Raw genomic sequence first — 20,296 nt, forward strand, 5'->3', positions numbered from 1 at the left:
TGGATTGCTTTGGGCAGTATACTCATTTTCACTATATTGATTCTTCTGACCCATGAGCACAGTATATTTCTCCATCTGTTTGTGTCATCTTTGATTTCTTTCATCAGTGTTTTATAGTTTTCTATATATAGGTCTTTTGTTTCTTTAGGTAGATTTATTCCTAAGTATTTTATTCTTTTCGTTGCAATGGTGAATGGAATTGTTTCCTTAATTTCTCTTTCTGTTATCTCGTTGTTAGTGTATAAGAATGCAAGGGATTTCTGTGTGTTAATTTTATATCCTGCAACTTTACTATATTCATTGATTAGCTCTAGTAATTTTCTGGTGGAGTCTTTAGTGTTTTCTATGTAGAGGATCATGTCATCTGTAAACAGTGAGAGTTTTACTTCTTTTCCAGTTTGGATTCCTTGTATTTCTTTTTCTGCTCTGATTGCTGTGGCAAAAACTTCGAAAACTATATTGAATAGTAGTGGTGAGAGTGGGCACCCTTATCTTATTCCTGACTTTAGGGGAAATGCTTTCAATTTTTCACCATTGAGGATAATGTTTGCTGAGGGTTTGCCATATATAGCTTTTATTATGTTGAGATATGTTCCTTCTATTCCTGCTTTCTGGAGGGTTTTTATCATAAATGGATGTTGAATTTTGTCAAAGGCTTTCTCTGCATCTATTGAGATAAACATAAGGTTTTTATTTTTCAATTTGTTAATGTAGTGTATTATATTGATTGATTTGAAGAATCCTTGCATCACTGGGATAAAGCCCACTTGGTCATGATGTATGATCTTTTTAATATGTTGTTGGATTATGTTTGCTAGAATTTTGTTAAGGATTTTTGCATCTATGTTCATCAGTTATATTGACCTACAGTTTTCTTTCTTTGTGGCATCTTTGTCAGGTTTTGGTATTAAGGTGATGGTGGCCTCATAGAATGAGTTTGGAAGTTTACCTTCCTCTGCAATTTTCTGGAAGAGTTTGAGTAGGAAAGGTATTAGTTCTTCTCTAAATTTTTGGTAGAATTCACCTGTGAAGCTGTCTGGTCCTGGGCTTTTGTTTGTTGGAAGATTTCTGATTACAGTTTCAATTTCCATGCTTGTGATGGGTCTGTTGAAATTTCCAATTTCTTCCTGGTTCAATTTTGGAAAGTTGTACTTTTCTAAGAATTTGTCCATTTCTTCCAAATTGTCCATTTTATTTGCATATAGTTGCTGATAATAGTCTCTTATGATCCTTTGTATTTCTGTGTTGTCTGTTGTGGTCTCTCCATTTTCATTTCTAATTTTGTTGATTTGATTTTTTTCCCTTTGTTTCTTGATGAGTCTGGCTAATGGTTTGTCAATTCTATTTACCTTCTCAAAGAACCAGCTTTTGGTTTTGTTGATTTTTGCTATGGTCTATTTTGCTTCTTTTGCATTTATTTCTGCCCTAATTTTAAAGATTTCTTTCCTTCTACTAAACCTGGGGTTCATAATTTCTTCCTTTTCAAGTTGCTTTAGGTGTAGAGTTAGGTTATTTATTTGACTTTTTTCTTGTTTTTTGAGGTAATTTTTGAGAGAACTGGAACAAATAACTTCACAATTTGTATGGAAATACAGAAAACCTTGAATAGCTGAAGCAACCTTGAGAAAGAAGAATGGAACTGGAGGAATCAACTTGCCTGACTTCAGTCTCTACTACAAAGCTACAGGCATCAAGACAGTGTGGTACTGGCACAAGGACAGAAATATAGATCAATGGAACAAAATAGAAAGCCCAGAGATAAATCTATGCATCTAAGGACACCTTATCTTTGAGAAAGTAGGCAAGAATATACAATGGAGAAAAGACAATCTCTTTAATAAGTGGTGCTGGGAAAACTGGTCAACCACTTGTAAAAGAATGAAACTAGAACACTTTCTAACACCATACACAAAAATAAACTCAAAATAGATTAAAGAGCTAAATGTAAGACCAGAAACTATAAAACTCCTAGAGGAAAACATAGGCAAAACGCTCTCCAACACAAAACACTCTCCGACATTAACCACAGCAGAATCCTCTATGACCCACCTCCCAGAATATTGGAAATAAAAGCAAAAATAAACAAATGGGACCTAATTAAAATTAAAAGCTTCTGCACACAACAAAGGAAACTATAAGCAAGGTGAAAAGACAGCCTTCAGAATGGGAGAAAATAATAGCAAATGAAGCAACAGACAAAGAATTAATCAAAAATATACAAGCAACTCCTGCAGCTCAATTCCAGAAAAATAAAAGACCCAATCAAAAAGTGGGCCAAAGAACTAAACAGACATTTCTCCAAAGAAGACATACAGATGGTTAAAAATCACATGAAAAGATGCTCAACATCACTCACTATCAGAGAAATGCAAACCACAACCACAATGAGGTACCATTACAAGCCAGTCAGAATGGCTGCTATCCAAAAGTCTACAAGCAATAAATGCTGGAGAGGGTGTGGAGAAAAGGGAACCCTCTTAAACTGTTGGTGGGAATGCAAACTAGTACAGCCACTATGGAGAACAGTGTGGAGATTCCTTAAAAAACTGGAAATAGAACTGCCATATGACCCAGCAATCCCACTCCTGGGCATACACACTGAGGAAACCAGAATTGAAAGAGACACGTGTAACCCCAATGTTCATCGCAGCACTGTTTATAATAGCCAGGACATGGAAGCAACCTAGATGTCCATCAGCAGATGAATGGATAAGAAAGCTGTGGTACATATACACAATGGAATATTACTCAGCCATTAAAAAGAATACATTTGAATCAATCTAACGAGGGGGATGAAACTGGAGCCTATTACACAGAGCGAAGTAAGCCAGAAAGAAAAACACCAATACAGTATACGAACGCATATATATGGAATTTAGAAAGATGGTAATGATAACCCTGTATGTGAGACAGCAAGAGAGACACAGATGTATTGAACAGTCTTTTGGACTCTGTGGGAGAGGGTGAGGGCGGGATGATATGGGAGAATGGCATTGAAACATGTAAATTATCATATGTGAAACGAATCGCCTGTCCAATTTCGGTGCATGATACAGGATGCTTGGGGCTGGTGCACTGGGATGACCCAGAGGGATGGGATGGGGAGGGAGGTGGGAGTTCAGAATGGGGAATACATGTACACCCATGGCGGATTCAAGTCATTGTATGGCAAAACCAATACAATGTTTTAAAGTAAAATAAATAAATTAATTAATTTAAAAAAAATTAAAAACAAAAAACAAAAAACCAATGACAATTAGAATGAAAACTTCTCAGCAACCATAAATCAAAGAAGACAATGGGGGCAATTATTTCTGAGTGAATAAAACACACACATACAAATAAAGCAAATTACAGCATTTCTACTCATTGGACTAATAGTTTCAAAAATTATAAAAATGAAAAGAACTTAGAAACTTGAGACAGTGTGTATGAAACAATACTGAATAAAACATATTCAGTGATTTGCATGTATATTGTGGCCACAACTATACATAACTATTTTTATTCTCTCGCCTGTTACATTATTGTAAGGACCAGAGAAGTGATTTTTAAGTAGTACAGGGAGCTGAATACTTTTTAATAGAGATATCTACAGGGAGAAGGAATGAAAGAAAGTGAAAATGAAACCAAGGATGGGTAAATACTGTTAGAGGATATTGAAAGAGTTTTTTGTAATTTTGAGGCCCTGGAATTTGGCCCTGTGGCTGCCAATGGCTATAAAGGAAGGGTTACAAGTATTTTTGTTTCTGTAAATCTCAACAGTACCGAGGGGACTGAAATCCCGAGTTGCATAATTTGGAGATGGTATTAAGATCTCTCACAAAGGAAAAACAAACTACAGTCTCTCAAACTCTTGCCTCTTCCCAAAGTAGTTTGTTTGCCACTGGAGCCTCTCTGTTCCCTACAAATATTACCCCTGCTCCCAATCAACCCCATGCTTACCCTATTCAGTGACCATCTTCCAATAAATTAACTTGTCAGACAGCCCATTCTCTCTGGAACCTACTAAACATTAAGATGATCCACTACTTCAGAAGTAAGATACTCCCTACTGGGAAGCATACAAGTATTTCAAAGACCCCCGAAACAGTACCTTAATTTTAAACGAGTGACTCCAAAAGGAGAACCTTGAGGCTCCATGACACTTCTTTGGGAATTTGGGAATTAGGTCTGAACTATCTATCCACCTCTGTGATTATAGTGACCACTATCAACAGCAACAGGAAGTGGGAGTCAAAGTAGCCATATAAACATGCAACCACCCATATAGGAACCTGGAAAAATCTGGGGGAAGCAATAAACATTTATACCAGATAGAAAATGAAGGTTTGAGCCAATTTTATGTAAATCTTAAAAGTGAAGGAAGAACCCCCAACTACTCCTGGAATATTAATTGTTCAACCAGAAGTATTGTTCAAGAGAAATGAGAAGCCCTAGGACCCAGAGAACCTCCAGACAATAAGAGAGCATCCTTCAGAAGTCAAACTAAGAAGAAACTTCCTCCTGATGTGTGAACTATTGATTTCCCAAATACCACTCTGACTCCAGATTTAAGTATTACTGGAGGTGCTGGGATAGCAGCAAACAGAGCTGGACAGTTAGAGGTACCTTTGCTAGTGGCAGCTCAACATTCCTTTAGCTTTATAAACACAAGTTATTATCTACTAAACACAAATTATAATCTAAACACAAACTATAATCTAATTATGCAAGAAGGCTGCCTTCTTGCCCTTTTAGGTTTCAAACTCTCATCCAATTTTTGCCTCATGGGCAGAGTCAGCAAATACATTGTCTGATTTCCATGACTAGTGGAAGACACAAAACATATTAGGGAGAAAAGGAGAAACAGAATTATTTCACTGCATTGTTTTATATCTGCTGTCAAATGAATTATTCAGCCCTGTGTTTTTGCTGGGTCAATTGCATCCCCTTTCTCCCTTTGGATGCCTGCCGATGAGTAGGTCACTGCTCGCCATCCCAGTAAGCAGAGATGTACCCTGAGAAGAAAGATGAGATTCAGATGGATTCCTTTTCATTCTTTACATAAGAATGAAATCTGTTTTGTTGTTGTTGCTATTTTTAATCCTGTGTGAAGTACTGGCAATATTATCTTCTAATCAAGTGTCACTGTCTTCTATCTTCTATCCCACTTTAAATTTGTACTGCCAAAAATATAACCACTATTCTCTCATCACCATAAAGCTTAAATGACTTCTATTTGGAGGAGTTATTTTTAAAATTTCAGTATTGACAACTCTTTTCAGAAGTCAGGAAGTGTCCAAGCAGTTTCAAACGCAAAGCAAGGGCAAAAGTGACACCTGGACTCAATTTTGGTGAGGTTTCTCAGTTTTATTTTCACTTTCCATGGGCAGAGTCAGAAAGTTTAGGGGGAGAAGGGGTGAATGATATCTCAATTCAGACTTTTCTGAAATTTGTTTTCAGGCCATTTTTTTTTTTTTCTTCTCTCCCAAGTTATAAGACCTGGGCTGGTCACTGTATGAGAAAGACAAGGGCCCAAGCTGTAGGGACAGCTAAGGAATTGACTGCAGGGAACTTGGAGGATGTATTTGATGGGAAAATTGTGAACTTGACTGAGGCACAAGCCACATGATCTATCAAACCTGTTTGGGTGCCCAAGGGACAAATCCTACTATATGGAGAGTTCCCTAGGAAGAGTTAGGAGAAGTAGCATTGTGTCAAGGTGAAGTGAACAGATGCTGCATCTATACTGCTGGGTATGAACTCAAGGTCTGCCACTTATCAGCAATGTTGTCTTTAGCAAATTACTTAACCTCTCTGGGTTTTAGTTTGTACATTTGTAAAATGGGGAATCATAACAAGACCTAAAGCAGAGTTATGATGGTGTTTAAATGAGTTAATATCTATAAAATGCTTAGAACAGTACCTGGCACAAAGTTTTTGTAAGTGCTACATCTGTATGCTTGTCAAATAAAAAAATTAGAAGTGGGATGGGAAGAGGTTCTTGCTGGATCCAAAGCTTTGCTTCAACCCTTTTCTCTCTGCCCCTGCTCACACATAACTTCTACTTTCTCAAGAGTTAAAATAGCAAATCATATTGGTCCTGGGAGGTGAAAGCTAGTATTATGACCAAAGTCAGTGATCTGTTAGCCCATCTGTAGATCAGGTAACATGTCTATAGCACAGACACAGAAAGCTCCAGGGTGCTAAGCAGAAAGCACATCCCCAAAAGCCTGTCCCAGCCAGCATCGATCTGAGGGAGACTCCTTCCCTCGTAGCCTGACTCTTTGTCAACCACAGCAGGGATGAGGTCAGTGGCTAAGGGCCTTACGTGTGGCCACTGGGAGGAGGTGAGCTCATGGCCAGTCTAGTTAGTTAGGGGCAGCCTGTGCTCTGCTGCAGCAAACAGCAGGTGGGCTACCCCTCCCCGTCTGCCCCACACCAGGACCAGGATGCTTCCCTCTCAGTGCGGAGGGTGGGGAAGACAAGCAGCAGGAAGAGCCTGGGTCAGGAGAAACTAACGGCACCCAGTCCCAAGATGGGTGGCAGGAACCTTGGCCAGCCCCAGTTTACTGATGAAAGTAAATTGAGAGAAAGCAGCAAACAGGGAAGGTTTGAGTTTTCTGAGGCCTGACACTTCTAAAATTTATTTTGAGTAGAGAGGAGCTCTTTAAGAAAAAGAATACAGAACACAAAACAAAATGCCCATGGCAACTGCAACGCTGCTCAATAGGGGGAGAATGTGACAGAGAGACAGTAAAAAAGTCACAGTGGAAAGAGACAATGGTCTTAACTTATTGTGGTTAAAATATCTTACTAATAAAAACTTTACTAAGACCTAAGACCTGTGACTGCACTGTTAAGGCTCCTCCTGAGGTCTTGGAGTGGTTTGGAAAGAACTGTGCAGGTGAGAAGCCCTGAAGCTTAGCCCCTTAGCTTGATGGTAAAGCAGCTGATATGATTAGCTGAGGGGCATTTAAGCAGGTGTAAGATGGCAGAAGGCCTGGGCTCCATCTCAGGTTGGACCTGCCATCAGCTGAGATACATGTTCTCAACTGTGATGCTTCCTTCTTCTCCATGAAAGTCTTTTTGGCTTGTGGTCTTGTGAACGCTGAATAGAAAGTGAGTAAAACCCATCAAGTCTCAAGCCCCAGCTTGCTGTTCAGGTTCATGGGGAGACAGTAGGAGGATTATAGGACTTTATAAAGCCAAAAGTGTGCTTACCAGAGAGCAGGAGGGCCATCACAATGAGAGTGTTTCGCAGTCCCATGGTGCTAGAGTTAAAACAGAGAAGATAAAACTCGATTAGAAAATGAAACCGAAAACGAAAATGTGACAAAGTGGAGTTTGAAATTCACTTCGGCGCATGGGTGTGGCAAAGATGATACAGTGTGTTCATCAAAGCCATTTTCTTTTTCTCCTAAACCTACAGACATACCCTATTTCCCAGCCCCCACCCCCATACTAAGTAGGCCGTGTGACTGGGTTTTGACCAGTGGAATTGTGAGCAGAAAAGATGGGCATTACTTCCAGGTACCACAGCGCTAAAGCCTTTCTCTTGCCTCCATCCCCTGCCTTCTTTGATGCAGAGGATCCAGAGGAGGAGTCCAAGCAGCCAGAAGATGGTAAAGCCTCACCATGAAAGAAGCTGATTGGCTGAACAAATTAATAAAACAGCTCTTAACATCCCACAGTGATCTATATTGGACTGTGATGTGAGCAAAAAATAAAATTTTGGTGTGTTAAGTTAATGAAATTTTGGGAGTTGTTTACTGAAGTAGCTGAGAAAGAAATGGCAACCCATTCCAGTATTCTTGCGTGGGAAATCCCACGGTGAAAGAGGAGCCTGGTAAGCAACAGTCCACGGGGTTGCAAAGAGTCAGACACAACTGAGCAACTAAAACAGCAATAGCAGCATTATTATCTTGACCAATAAAAGGATATGGTGGGGCAAATAGAAAGTATTTATGGCTTCCCTGGTAGCTCAGTTGTTAAAGAATCTGCCTGCAATTCTGGAGACCTTGGTTTAATTCCTGGGTTGGGAAGCTCCTCTGGAGAAGAGATAGGTTACCCACTCCAGTATTCTTGGGCTTCCCTGGTGGCTCAGCTGGTAAAGAATCGCCAGCAATGTGGGAGACCTGGGTTTGATTCCTGGGTTAGGAAGATCCCCTGGAGAGGGAAAGGTTACCCATTCCAGTATTTTGGCCTGGAGAATTTCATGGACTGTATAAGTCCATGGGGTCTCAAAGACTCATATACGACTGAGGGACTTTCACTTTCACGTTTAGAAATCAATTTTTCTTTGGCTTCCCTGCAGTTTTCAAACATTAATGTGCATAAAAATTATCTGGAGGGCATGTTAAAGCAGATTCCTGGGCCTTTTCCACAGCAATTCTGATTTAGTAGATTGAGTGAAATCCATGACTCACAAATTCACAGATGATTAGTGATGCTCCTGGTCTAAGGAGCCCACTTTGATAATCCTGTACTAGTGTTCACTTAATCTATGTGATGAAGCCAAGGGAAATGATAGGCATTGCTCTATAATCTCCATGCTCTCTCTTTTCTTTTCCTGCCCTCCACCTTTCTTCATTCACCCATTTACCCCAACTTAGACCAAAAAGGCTGTAGAGTGGCTTACAGGGAAGCATAGAATAGGGAAGATGAACAACATTACAAACAGGGGAAAAGCAAACCAGATGCAGGAATACAAAATGGAGTCAAGTACAATGCCAAAGCTAAATGCTTACCATAGAAATTTGCCCACTTTGTATGGTATGGGTCACAAGTTTGGCTTGTTAACTTTTTAACAGCTAAAGTGATGAGGAAACTCTAATTGGTGAATCAATTTCAAGATCTGTCCATGAGATAAAAATAAACCAATGCTCAGGTGAAAGTATACAACTATTCCTGATCCAATAGCATACATTTCTTCCCTGCAGGTAATTTGTCTAGAAGCCATCTTTGATGCCTGTGGGTTATGCTAGACACCCTTCCTTTCCTTTCCCATAACACCTAGTGCATGACTTTAGGCTGAAAGTATTTGTTATGTTTCTTTCCTTCTGGACTGTAATTTCTTTTTTTTTAAATAAAAATTTTTAAATAGATCATACCTGCTCATAGTACTAAATTTGAAATACAAGGGCAATAAACAGTGGAAAGTAACTCCCTGCCAACCCTGCCCTCTAGCAGTTTGATTTCTCCCCATAGCAATAAGTGTTGACCACTTTTACCTGTTAGCAGTTTCTTGCCTCTACTTGCACTTATTTGAGACAAAGAGAAATGAAAACTTAGACCCATTTTTAAAAAAAATCTTATTATAAAGCGCAAATGTTAGCACACTATAATGCAGTTTTGCACACTAACTACTCCCTTGGAGATTTTTTTTGTGTCCACACATACTGGGTATCCTCATTCTAACAGTTGCATATTATTCTGGTGTTTTCTATTGGATGGCAATAATTTACTTTACCAGCCCCTATCAATAGACATTTGGGTTTTTTCCAATCTTCTGCTGCAATGAAGAGCCTTGATCATATGCCAAATCATATATGTGAGAATAAGCTATCTTCCTAGGAGCAGAATGGCTTGACCAAAAAGTTAAAAAGCAACTTCAATTTTAATCTTCACACATATTGGAAAATTGTTCTCCCCTAAAACTAGATGCTTATGTTTCCACCAACAAAATCACAGCATGAGTGTCCTTATTTTCATATAGATTTTGCCAAAAAAGATTTCTAATTCGTAATCTTTACCAGTTAGTTCAGTTCAGTTGCTCAGTTGTGTCTGACTCTTTGCGACCCCATGGACTGCAGCACACCAGGCTTCCCTGTCCATCACCAACTCCTAGAGCTTGCTCAAACTCCTGTCTATCGAGTCGGTGATGCCATCCAACCATCTCATCCTCTGTTGTCCCCTTCTCCTCCTGCCCTCAATCTTTCCTAGCATCTTTTCTAATGAATTGGCTCTTTGAATCAGGTGGTCAAAGTATTGGAGTTTCAGTTTCAGCATCAGTCCTTCCAATGAATATTCAGGACTGATTTCCTTTAGGATTGACTGGTTGGATCTCCTTGCAGTCCAAGGAACTCTCAAGAGTTGTCTCCAACACCACAGTTCAAAAGCATCAATTCTTCTGTGCTTAGCTTTCTTTATAGTCCAACTCTTACATCCATACATGACTATTGGAAAAACCGTAGCTTTAATTAGAAGGACCTTTGTCAGCAAAGTAATGTCTCTGCTTTTTAATATTGATCTTTACCAGTAGGGAAGGTTAAAATGACATCTCATTGTAATTTTTAAAAAATTCCTTTTTTGTTGTCATGAAATACACATAACATAAAATTTACCATCTTACTCATTTCTAAAGTGTGCAGTAATATTAAACACATTTACATTTGTTGTGCAACCATCACTACCACCCATCTCCAGAACTCCTTTCATCTTGCAAAACTGAAATTCTGTACCCATTAAATACTAACTCCACACGCTTCTCCACTCCCTCTGTCCCTGAAAAGCATCATTCTACCTTCTATCGCCATGAATTTGACTACTTTAGGCACCTCATATAAGTAGACTCATACAATGTTTGTCTTTTGTGTCTGGTTTATTTAACTTAGCATAATGTATTCAAGATTCAAGCATTTTGTAGCACGTGTCAGAATTTCCTTTCTTTTTAAGGCTGAATAATATCCTATTGTATGTAAATGCCACATTTTGTTTATCCATTCAACTGTTGATGGACATCCGAGTTGCTTCCTCTTTTTGGCTGCCGTGAATTATGCTATGATCACGAGTGTACAAATATCTCTTCCAGACATTGCTATCATTTCTTTTGAGTATATACTTGAAAGTGGAATTACTGGATCATATGGTAATTCTATTTTTAATTTTTGAGGGAACTGCCATATTGTTTCTCCCTGGATATACCATTTACATTCTCATTAACTGTGTACAAGAATTCCAATTCTCCACATTCTTGCCAACACTTGTTATTTTCTGTAGTTCTTTTCTTTAGTACCCATCCTAAAGGGTGTGAGGTGTTTCTCACTATAATTTTTAAATGAATTTCTTTTATTTTGTGTATGAGCATCATTTCAAATGTACAAGAGATAATATTTTCTATTCCATATCTGTACATTTCTTTTGCCTATTATTAATTTGGGTCACTGGCCTTTTTTTTTCCTTATTGATTTGTAGAGCTCTTTTATATTTAAAAAATTAGTGCTAATTAGTGAACAATAAGAAAATTTGTGTTTTGTGACAGTGAGTTACAAATATATTCAGTTGCCAAAGCACATAGTAGGTGTCCAATCTGTGTACCTCGCACTCTCTCCCAATTGTTCTGCCTTCCTTCCAGTATTTTAATAAGTTTCAGAACTTGGGCACTATCTTTTGGGCCAAAGCTGACACCAGTAAGTGGTAGAATCTGGAAAAAGAGCTCTCTTTTTTAAAAATTGAAGTATAGTTGATATAAAATGTTGTGTTAATTTCTGGTGTACATCAAAATGATTTAGTTGTATATATGTATATATTCTTTTTCAGATTATTTTCCATTATAGTTTAATACAAGATACTGAATATAGTTCCCTGTGAGTTACAGTAGGAGCTTGCTGTTGATTTTATATATAGTAGTTTTGTATCTGTTAATCCTAGACTCCTAATTTAATCCCTTCCCTTCTTCTTCCTTTGGTAACCATAAATATGTTTTCTATATCTGTCTGTTTCCATTTGATAAATAAGTTCATTTGTATCATAAAGATTCCATATGTAAGTAATAGTATATGATATTTGTCTTTTCCATGTCTGAGTTACTTCATTTAGTATGATAATCTCTAGGTCTATCCATGCTGCTACAAATGGAATGATTTCATTCCTTTTTATGGCTGAGTAATATTCCACTGTATATATACTACATGTTCTTTATCCACTCATTTGTTGAACATTGCTTCCATGTCTTGGCTACTGTAAGTAGTGCTGCTATGAACACTGGGTACATGTATCTTTCTGAATTAGAGGTTTCTTTGGATATATGCCCAGGAGTGGGATTGGTGGATCATAAGGTAAAGGAGTTCTCTATTTAATTCCTGTGCACTTCATCATCCTAAATCACTACCAATATCCAATTTGTCATAGATTCTGTGGACTGTGAACCCTGTGAGTCTGAATTCCTACCTAGTATAAAAATCTCACACTGTTTGCAAACCAAGTATCAGTATGTTTGATGTAATCAAAGTTTTTTTCCTCCCTGGGTGATGTATCAAATAGGACACACCATCAAAATTATACTTTGGTATAAATTTAATGAATCACCTTTAATTCAAATAATTACATGAAATCTGTATGGTCCTGGGAAATCCTGGACAGATGATCCCTGTAATTTATTCAGTGGGAAGGAGCACTGGGTCTGAGAAGGACATCAAAATTATTTTTTGCTTCTCTATTTGGAATCTCTGTCTTCTCCTGGGTGAGAAGCTGCCTCTCCTTAACTTCCTCTCATTGATACTGGTATCATTCTCTCAAACTACGCACAATAAACCTAACAGATGATAGAGAATACATCTAAGCCTAACATACTTCTATCAAAGCCTTTTATGGATTTTTGGGAAGAGCAATCATGTTTGTCCTTGAAATCCTGCCCCAGAAGTGATATTCCTAGTAAACTTCCCTAACATTAACTTAGAGACTGCATACCATCCTGACCAACACTTAAGGTTTACCAGAGGCCCTATTAAAATATAGGGCTAAAACTCGAGAGTGTCATGATACTCTTTTAGACAGTATGAATGTATAAAAATATACTCTTTTATACATGTGAAAAATTTCTCTCCACTCGAGCCATGGAGTGTGTGTAAGGGGCCAGTTTTCTTCAATGTCACTGGCTGTGAGGCAGAGCAGAAATGTCACTGCTCCCTGTGCAATGAACTCTTAACCACAACTACGAGTCATGACTTTCTCCAGAGGGCCTGAGAAGTAGAAACTCTAGGTTTTGGAGGGAGAGAGAAGAAAGGGGATTGGGAGAGGAAAGAACCTAAGAATTTACAGGGGAGATTCTCTGTGAGGATATTTCTGTCAGTTGTGAGCAGAATAAAGTCTGTAGGTGACTGAACTGGCCAAAAACCTAGAACGAGTTTCAACGTTCTATTTAGCTGGAGGTTCACCTCCAAAACTAAAGAAAAGCACCCATCAGACATTATCTTCTCTCACTTTACATACCTGGCCATCATAGAATGTGAGTGAGAGTCAACTCAACAACCAAGTATATTATTCCTCACAGCAAGGTGGGATTTTATTTCCCCATGTTGCAGGTAAAGAAATAGAGTTTCTTCCCTGCATTCTTTTTCAATTTTATTGAGATAACATTGGTTTACAACATTTTTTTCATGTATACAACATTATATTTCCACTTCATACGACATTATATTTCCATTTCCGTATACACTACAGTTTGCTCACCACCAGAAATTTAGTTTCCATCCATCATTCATTGTGTTCTTTTTAACTCTTGTATAGTTCCTTTAAAAGTTCCAGTTGGTTTCAGATGTGCTGTTGTTATTGCTTAGTCACTCAGTCATGTCCAACTCTTTTGTGACCCCATGGACGGTAGCCTGCCAGGCTCCTCTGTCTATGGGATTCTCCAGGCAAGAATACTGGAGTGGGTTGTCATTCCCTTCTCCATCTTCCTGAACTGGAGATCAAACCTGAATCTCTTGTATTGGCAGCCAGATTCTTTACCACTGAGCCACCAGGGAAGCCCCAAGTGTGCTTTAGGAGCAAGGAAAAAAGATATCAATTCTCCCCACTCTCAGGGTAACAAGGGAACAGCGCACATCCCTGGATCCAGGTGTGATGGCAGCTCCTAGAATCAGAGTGAGACACTCAGGGGGACAGGCGGGGCTAGATGTAGGATGGACCACAGTGTCCCTGTGTATCAGGGACATTTCTGTCCTGAGCTGCCATCCAGTCCACAAATATTGCTTGAGCACCTATTACATGCCAGGTAGAGAATGCTTCTCTCCACCCCAGCCCCGGACAGGTAATGAGTTTGTTGGCCTGGGCTGACCTCCAGACACATGTTACTGTGTTTCAGCAAAGCCTCACCTAGAAGAGTTCTGGGAACTACGTGCATTGGGACAGAACAAAGGGGATTAAGAAGAGCTCTTTTTCGTCTCAAGTCTGCAGGAGGATGTGGGATCTAGTTCAGACGAAAGGCCGTACGCAGATATGGTGAGGCGGTGTTGGCCAGTCACGGGGTGGGACAGGGGAGTACACATATGATGGCTCAGGAAGTGAGAGAAAGATTCCAAGGCAGAAGTTGGGGAGCAGCAAAAAAAGTTCCCTATTTCACTACTTTGTCTAGAATATTAGTGGTGATCAGGGCACCAGGAAAAATGCTGATAGGTTTTCTGGTGTCTAATGAAGGTTGTTCATTGAGACAGTCTCATGCAAACATGTAGTGAATTTACTCAGTGTCAGGCTTGTTCTAGAGGCTGTGAGGGAGTGTAAAGATGTTCAGGCCTTGATTCCTAACCCAGAGCTAAAAAGAAAAACAGAGTGTCCACAAATAGCTACCATTCAAGCTCCAGGCCAGTGTGGAAGGTGGACTCATTCATCTCCTCCCAGCACATATGAGAGTCCTTGTTCCGAACAAAGCAAAAGATGCCATAATTTCCATGGAGGGAGGACTAGGTTGGCCTCATTCCAATGTTCAGACCCCAGTACTTTGTTTTCTGCCAGCTTGTACTGTGACTGGCCAAGCAAGCATGCTGGATGGGCACTGCCAGCTTAGGGAGAAGACAGTGAAGGCAGGACGAGCTGCCCAGGGCCTTGACTGGCCTCAGGGTGACACGTTGTGTCAATCACTTCTCAGGGCACCAGAACCTGAAGCTCTACCCTTAGAACAGCTATGATTACCTTGTAGTTCCTTGGAGGAATAGGGTAGGTTTATTTCCTTTTTCACAAAGTTTCTGAACTGCAAAATAAGAAGGTTGCTGGGAACTGACTGTATCTGAATTTTAACTTCTGACAGGGTGTCTCGTGACATGCTTGAGAGCAGTGGAAAAATGTGGGGATACATATTCATACAGATACTTGGCTGTGCCCCAAGGTTGTTCATTCATTTAACAAATATTTATGGAGCCAGGCCTTGTTCGAGGTGCTGGGAATAGAATGATGAGCAAAACTGGAAAGGACTCCTCTTCCTATAGTTGCTTATAGGTTAGTAGATGAGCAGGATGATGATCATACAAATAAATGTAAAATTACAATGATGACAAGTGCTACAGAGGAGAGCTTCATGGTGCTTGGAGGGCCCATAATAGGTCTAGTCTAAACTGAGATTTGAAGAATGATGTGATAGATTAAAGATGGACACATATTCTTTGCTACTCCTCCCTCCTACCCCTTTGTGACCTCTAATTTCCTCTCCTTGAGTCTGGGCTGGCCTTAGACATTTGTTTGACCAATAGAGTACACTAGAAGGGATGTTTAGGACTTCTGGGGCTAGGTCAAAATAAGCCTTGCAGTATTTGTCTTTCTTGGAATATGGGGCTCAGAGCCACTATACAAGATGTCCCACTACTGAGACCACCATCATGGAAATGCCGTGTGTAGGTATTTGGGTCAATAGTCCCAGCTGAAACCAGCCTTCCAGCCATTTCTGCCAACCCACCAAATATGTGACTAGAATCCTGAATCCTTTAAATCAAAGGTCAGCAAACTGCAGCCTGAAGACCAAATCAGACCACCACCTATTTTTACAAATAAAGTTTTGTTGAAATGCAGCTATAACCACTACTTTAATTATTGTCCTTGACTGTTTTTTGTACTGCAGTGATAGAGTTGAGAAGCTGTGACAGAGATCATATGGCCTGCAAAGCTGAAAATATTTTCTATCTGGCCTTTTATAGAAAAGAAAAAAAATACTGACACTTGTTCTAGATCAGCACTGTCCAATAGAAATATAAGACAAGCCAAATATGTAATTTAAAAATGTCTGGTAGCCACTTTAAAACATTTAAAAACAGATGAAATTAATTTCAGTAATATATTTTATCTAATCTAATATCTAAAATATTATTTCAATATGTGATCAATATAAAAATTATTAATGAATATTTTACAGTATTTTTCCTGTACTAAATCTTCAGGATCACATGGGTATTTTATACTTACAACACACCTCATTTAAGATGAGCTACATTTCAAGTAATCAGTAGGTACATGTGGCTAGTGGCTACTAAATTAGATGGTATACATCTAGACTAGCCCATTCATCAGCTAAGTGACCAAGTTGATGCCATGAGGACCAGAAAAATCACTCAGAAGGCTGTCAAAACTTCTGACTCACGTGTTATGAGAAAGAGTAAAATATTCACTGTTCTAAGCTGCTAAGTTTGGGGGCAGTTTCTGGTGCATCAACAGGTAAGCAGAACAGATTGAATAGGTGCTAAGTAGGTGAAGGTTGGTAGAGTGACTTGGAAAGTACTAGGCAATGGGACCAGCATGTGCAAAGGTCCTGAGAGCACACACATGAGAGAAGGTTGATGTGGGTATAGGGGTGGAGGACAAGATTGGAGAGGTCAGCAAGGGCCAGACCGTGCTTATATTGTGGGTCAGTTAAAGATTTTGTCCTTTATTCTGACAGCAACATGAACAGCAGAGGAGTGACATAATCAGGTTTGCGTTTTGAAGATGACTGGCTACTGTGTAGCAGATGGATAGTAGAGAAGCCAGGGCAGAGGCCACCAGACCAATCAGTTGGCTACTGTAGTCATTTAGGTGAAAGAAGATGGCTTTTTGTTGTAGGTTGTGGTGGGAAAAGTAGATAGAAATGGATAGGTCCAAGCAGAATTTAGGATTATAACAAGCAGGATATGATGATGGATTAAATATGGGGGATGAGAACAATGTATTGATTGATTCATTCACTCAACAACTGAGTACCAGAAATCATTCTTGTTTAATAGGCTGATACTAGGTGGGTACTGTGGGGCTCTCTGTTTTTTACTTTCTCATTTTTACATGTTTAGTAAAACTATGAATGAAAGCACAGAAGTCATACTTCTGCTTTCAAATGTGCAGATGTACATAAAAATGTGCACAAGAATAAGCCAGATAGCTATTGGTCAGTTGGTCAGCTGAAAAGAGAGTATGATACTAGCATGCTAAATCTCAGGGTACACATAAAGATCCACACTTAAGTGAAGTAGAATAGTAGAAAATAGAGAAGAGCTTATCCGCAGTAAATATAAAAATCATACAAATGTTAGCGTGGCAAGGCTAACCAAAAGTTAATTCGCTCTTAGAATGTGGTCACTGTGCTCTGTGCTAATCAGACCACATCATTTGTGGTATCACATTCAGTGAGGTCTGTTATACTTGAATGACCGTGGCAAATTAGAGTTTATCAAGGGATTCACCAGGGAATAATGAAAGTCTGTCAAATGAGGAACAATCGAAAGGCCTGGGGGTAACTAACTTTAAGCAGAGAAACCTGCAAGTGCCCAAAGCTGTCTGCAAATATTTAAGGGCCCTCCCACAGGAAGACACTTGCACTGTTGTTAAAGGGACAGTAGTTCCAATACTGAAAGACACAGGGAGCCAGATCTCAGCTTCAGGTGATCAAGAACTTTGAATAGAGTGCTACCACCAAGGACTGGACTTTCTTATGAGATAATGAGCTCCTCATCACCAGAACTGCTCAGGCAAAAGTAGAGTAATAATGCAGAGGAGATATTTTAAAAGAGATTCTTTAATTGAGTGGGTGGTTGAACTGCATAACTTTGAAGTTTTCCTTGAAGCTTCTCATTACATTCCCAGAAAGGAGGAATAATAAGGGAGAAAACCTGGACACACCCACATTTCCAGGGAGAAAACTGGACACACCACTTTTCTCTACCCCCATCCAATTTCATTCCTCCAACTTTTAGCATAGTATATAGTCACAAAGAGTCAGACACAACTGAAGTGATTTAGCACAGCACACATAGTGTGGTGGTCTTCCCAGGTGGCACTTGTGATAAAGAATCCACTTGCCAATGCAGGAGACATAAGAGACTCAGGTTCGATCCCTGCATTGGGAAGATCTCCCTGGCACGGTAACCCACTCCAGTATTCTTGCCTCGAGAATGTCATGGACAGAGGAACCTGGCAGACCACAGTCCATAGGATTGCAGAGAGTCAGACATGACTGAAGCGACTTCACACACACACACACACACACACACACACACACACACACACACACACACAGTGGTATGTTTAAAGGATCCCAGGTCTGTGGAGGACCTTCTGAGTTGACAAGTGGTCCAAGGTTTCAAAGGAGAGAGAGAACAGCAAGTAATCCTATGGTCCAGAAGGGCAGGGTAAAGATGGTGATATCTAACCTGGGACTTAAAAGTAGGTCAGTTTTGGTCTCAGAACTGTACCCTGGTGACAGGAACAGAGTGAGCTAGGAATATTATTGCTTGCTGGAAAAAGTCAAGTTCAGTTGAAGCAGATGAGGCTTCTACCCCGTGCTCCCAGCCCGCTCAGTCTGATCCTTTCACTCCAGAGAGCTGTCAGCCTAGGCCATTGCATAAGAGAATCTTTCTCAGAGAATTTCTGTCTTCCTTTCATATTAGCAATTATTGATTGTCCAGAACTTGATGTGGTGGCCATCTGCCTCTGTCCTTGAAAGGCTCTGTAGGCTTCCAACAATTCTTTCCTGGACAGCCCTTCAGATAGATTCCCGCAGTAGTACTATCCTAGGCATTCAGTTAATGTGGCTCAGGGAACTACTGCCTCCTGATGAACTACTTTCAAATGTTTGATTGAGTTCAACTGGATACATATTTCAGCCATATTCTTGAGGTACACACACATGTATAAGAACAGGATAGCTGAACATGGCCTAGAAAGTCAGATAAGGAATTTATATTTGTTTTGATAGAAAATTGGGAGTTTGGGATTAATAGTGTGGGAGCAAAAAAGTTATACAATGAAAGTTTAAAGAAAATAAGCCTGTCAGTGGCCTGAAGGAGGCAGTGAGGACTGGTATGAGGGTGATCAAGAAAGCCAATATTAAAAGCTTATGGCCTTGAGATGAAGAGGCTGAACCCACTTAGGGGAAGCAGGCATGACAGGAAAGAGATGGGCCTGAGTGATGCCTTGATGAAAATGTGAACAATTCCTAGTGTCCAGTGGACATGGGAGATGACTGGTACTGATACACATCACCCATCCTCAGCTCTGCTTTCCTTGAGTTTCCTAACCAGCCGCATCTCCTTGCTGAGGCTGGATCATATGTCTGACTTGGTTTCCAGTCTCTTCTTGGAGTAAATCCCTTTGGGTCCTCATTAGTGGAGAATTTTCTTACCCAACACTGCTTTCATTCATTAACTGTCATCTTCCTCACCCATTTGGGAGCACAGTGTTTCCATACAGGTACAAGGGGAGTAGGATCAAAGAGGCATAGGTACAAAGAAGAAATGTCTAAGTAGGTTCATAAGGAGCAGGGGGATGCTTTTCTTCATTTCCCAATATTGTACATAACTAAAGCATTAAAAGTAAGAGTCCATTCTCCTCAGTTGCCCAGAAGAAGGAGCGTAAGATGGCAATAGTGATTAACCTTTCCCATCCCCCAACAGCAAGTCTGTGTATAAGACAGATACCCAGTTTTTCTAGTCATATCTAGAATCGGACCTTTCTGAGTCAAGAAATAGTGCTTTTTTGATTTATCAATGGTTTTGGAAACCATTTTCCCCCTTTTGCCAAAAAGTTCTTATGGGTAAGCACCATGCAAAATTTTGTAAGTTCCTCTCTCTGTGCACATCCAGTCAAGGGCTCTGCCTGCCATGAATAAGACCCACAGAACTTACCAAAAGGCAGCCATGCCAATTCTGGCCCCCTAAGGAAGCCCCTTCCTGCTCTCTCAGAACCAGAGTCATGGTCAAAAAGAGAAAACCAGTGTTTCAAGGGCACAATCTGAGGGACATCCCCTTCTCCCCATTCCACGCGCTAGCCCTACCCTGGTGCTTGGAATTCCCAAATTACTCATTCCTTGGGTAAAGGCATTTTTGAAAGCCCCTATTAAAATGCAAATGCTAGCTGGAAAGGAGAAATGTCTTTTGTTTTTAGCTATTAAGAGTTAAGTTTAATTTCTCTAGGAAATGGAACTTGGAAAGAAATCATATTCATGAAAGGAAGGAGAAGAACAGGGAATGGGACCTCTCCCATCTTGACTGGGAGATGGAAAGTGCCCGGTACAGTTTTCTTTGTCTACGTATATTCAAAATGGCATCTTTCTCCCAAACCCAGCCTAAGTAAACTATGATGG

At 39.9% G+C, this 20,296-nt stretch overlaps 1 protein-coding gene across 10 annotated transcripts in view; it reads right to left on the bottom strand.

The window, feature by feature from the left end:
• CD86 (CD86 molecule) overlaps positions 1–20,296 on the bottom strand; it is a 66,173-nt gene that overhangs the window by 23,094 nt on the left and 22,783 nt on the right. For all 10 annotated transcript variants that reach the window (XM_061167033.1, XM_061167030.1, XM_061167032.1 and 7 more), the window contains exon 2: positions 7,207–7,256. In XM_061167033.1, the coding sequence (XP_061023016.1) occupies positions 7,207–7,252 (46 nt within the window). In that variant the 5' untranslated portion in view covers positions 7,253–7,256. The remainder of the gene's footprint in view (positions 1–7,206; positions 7,257–20,296) is intronic.

The sequence above is a fragment of the Dama dama genome, chromosome 19, assembly GCF_033118175.1.
Source record: "Dama dama isolate Ldn47 chromosome 19, ASM3311817v1, whole genome shotgun sequence".
Classification (NCBI taxonomy): domain Eukaryota; kingdom Metazoa; phylum Chordata; class Mammalia; order Artiodactyla; family Cervidae; genus Dama; species Dama dama.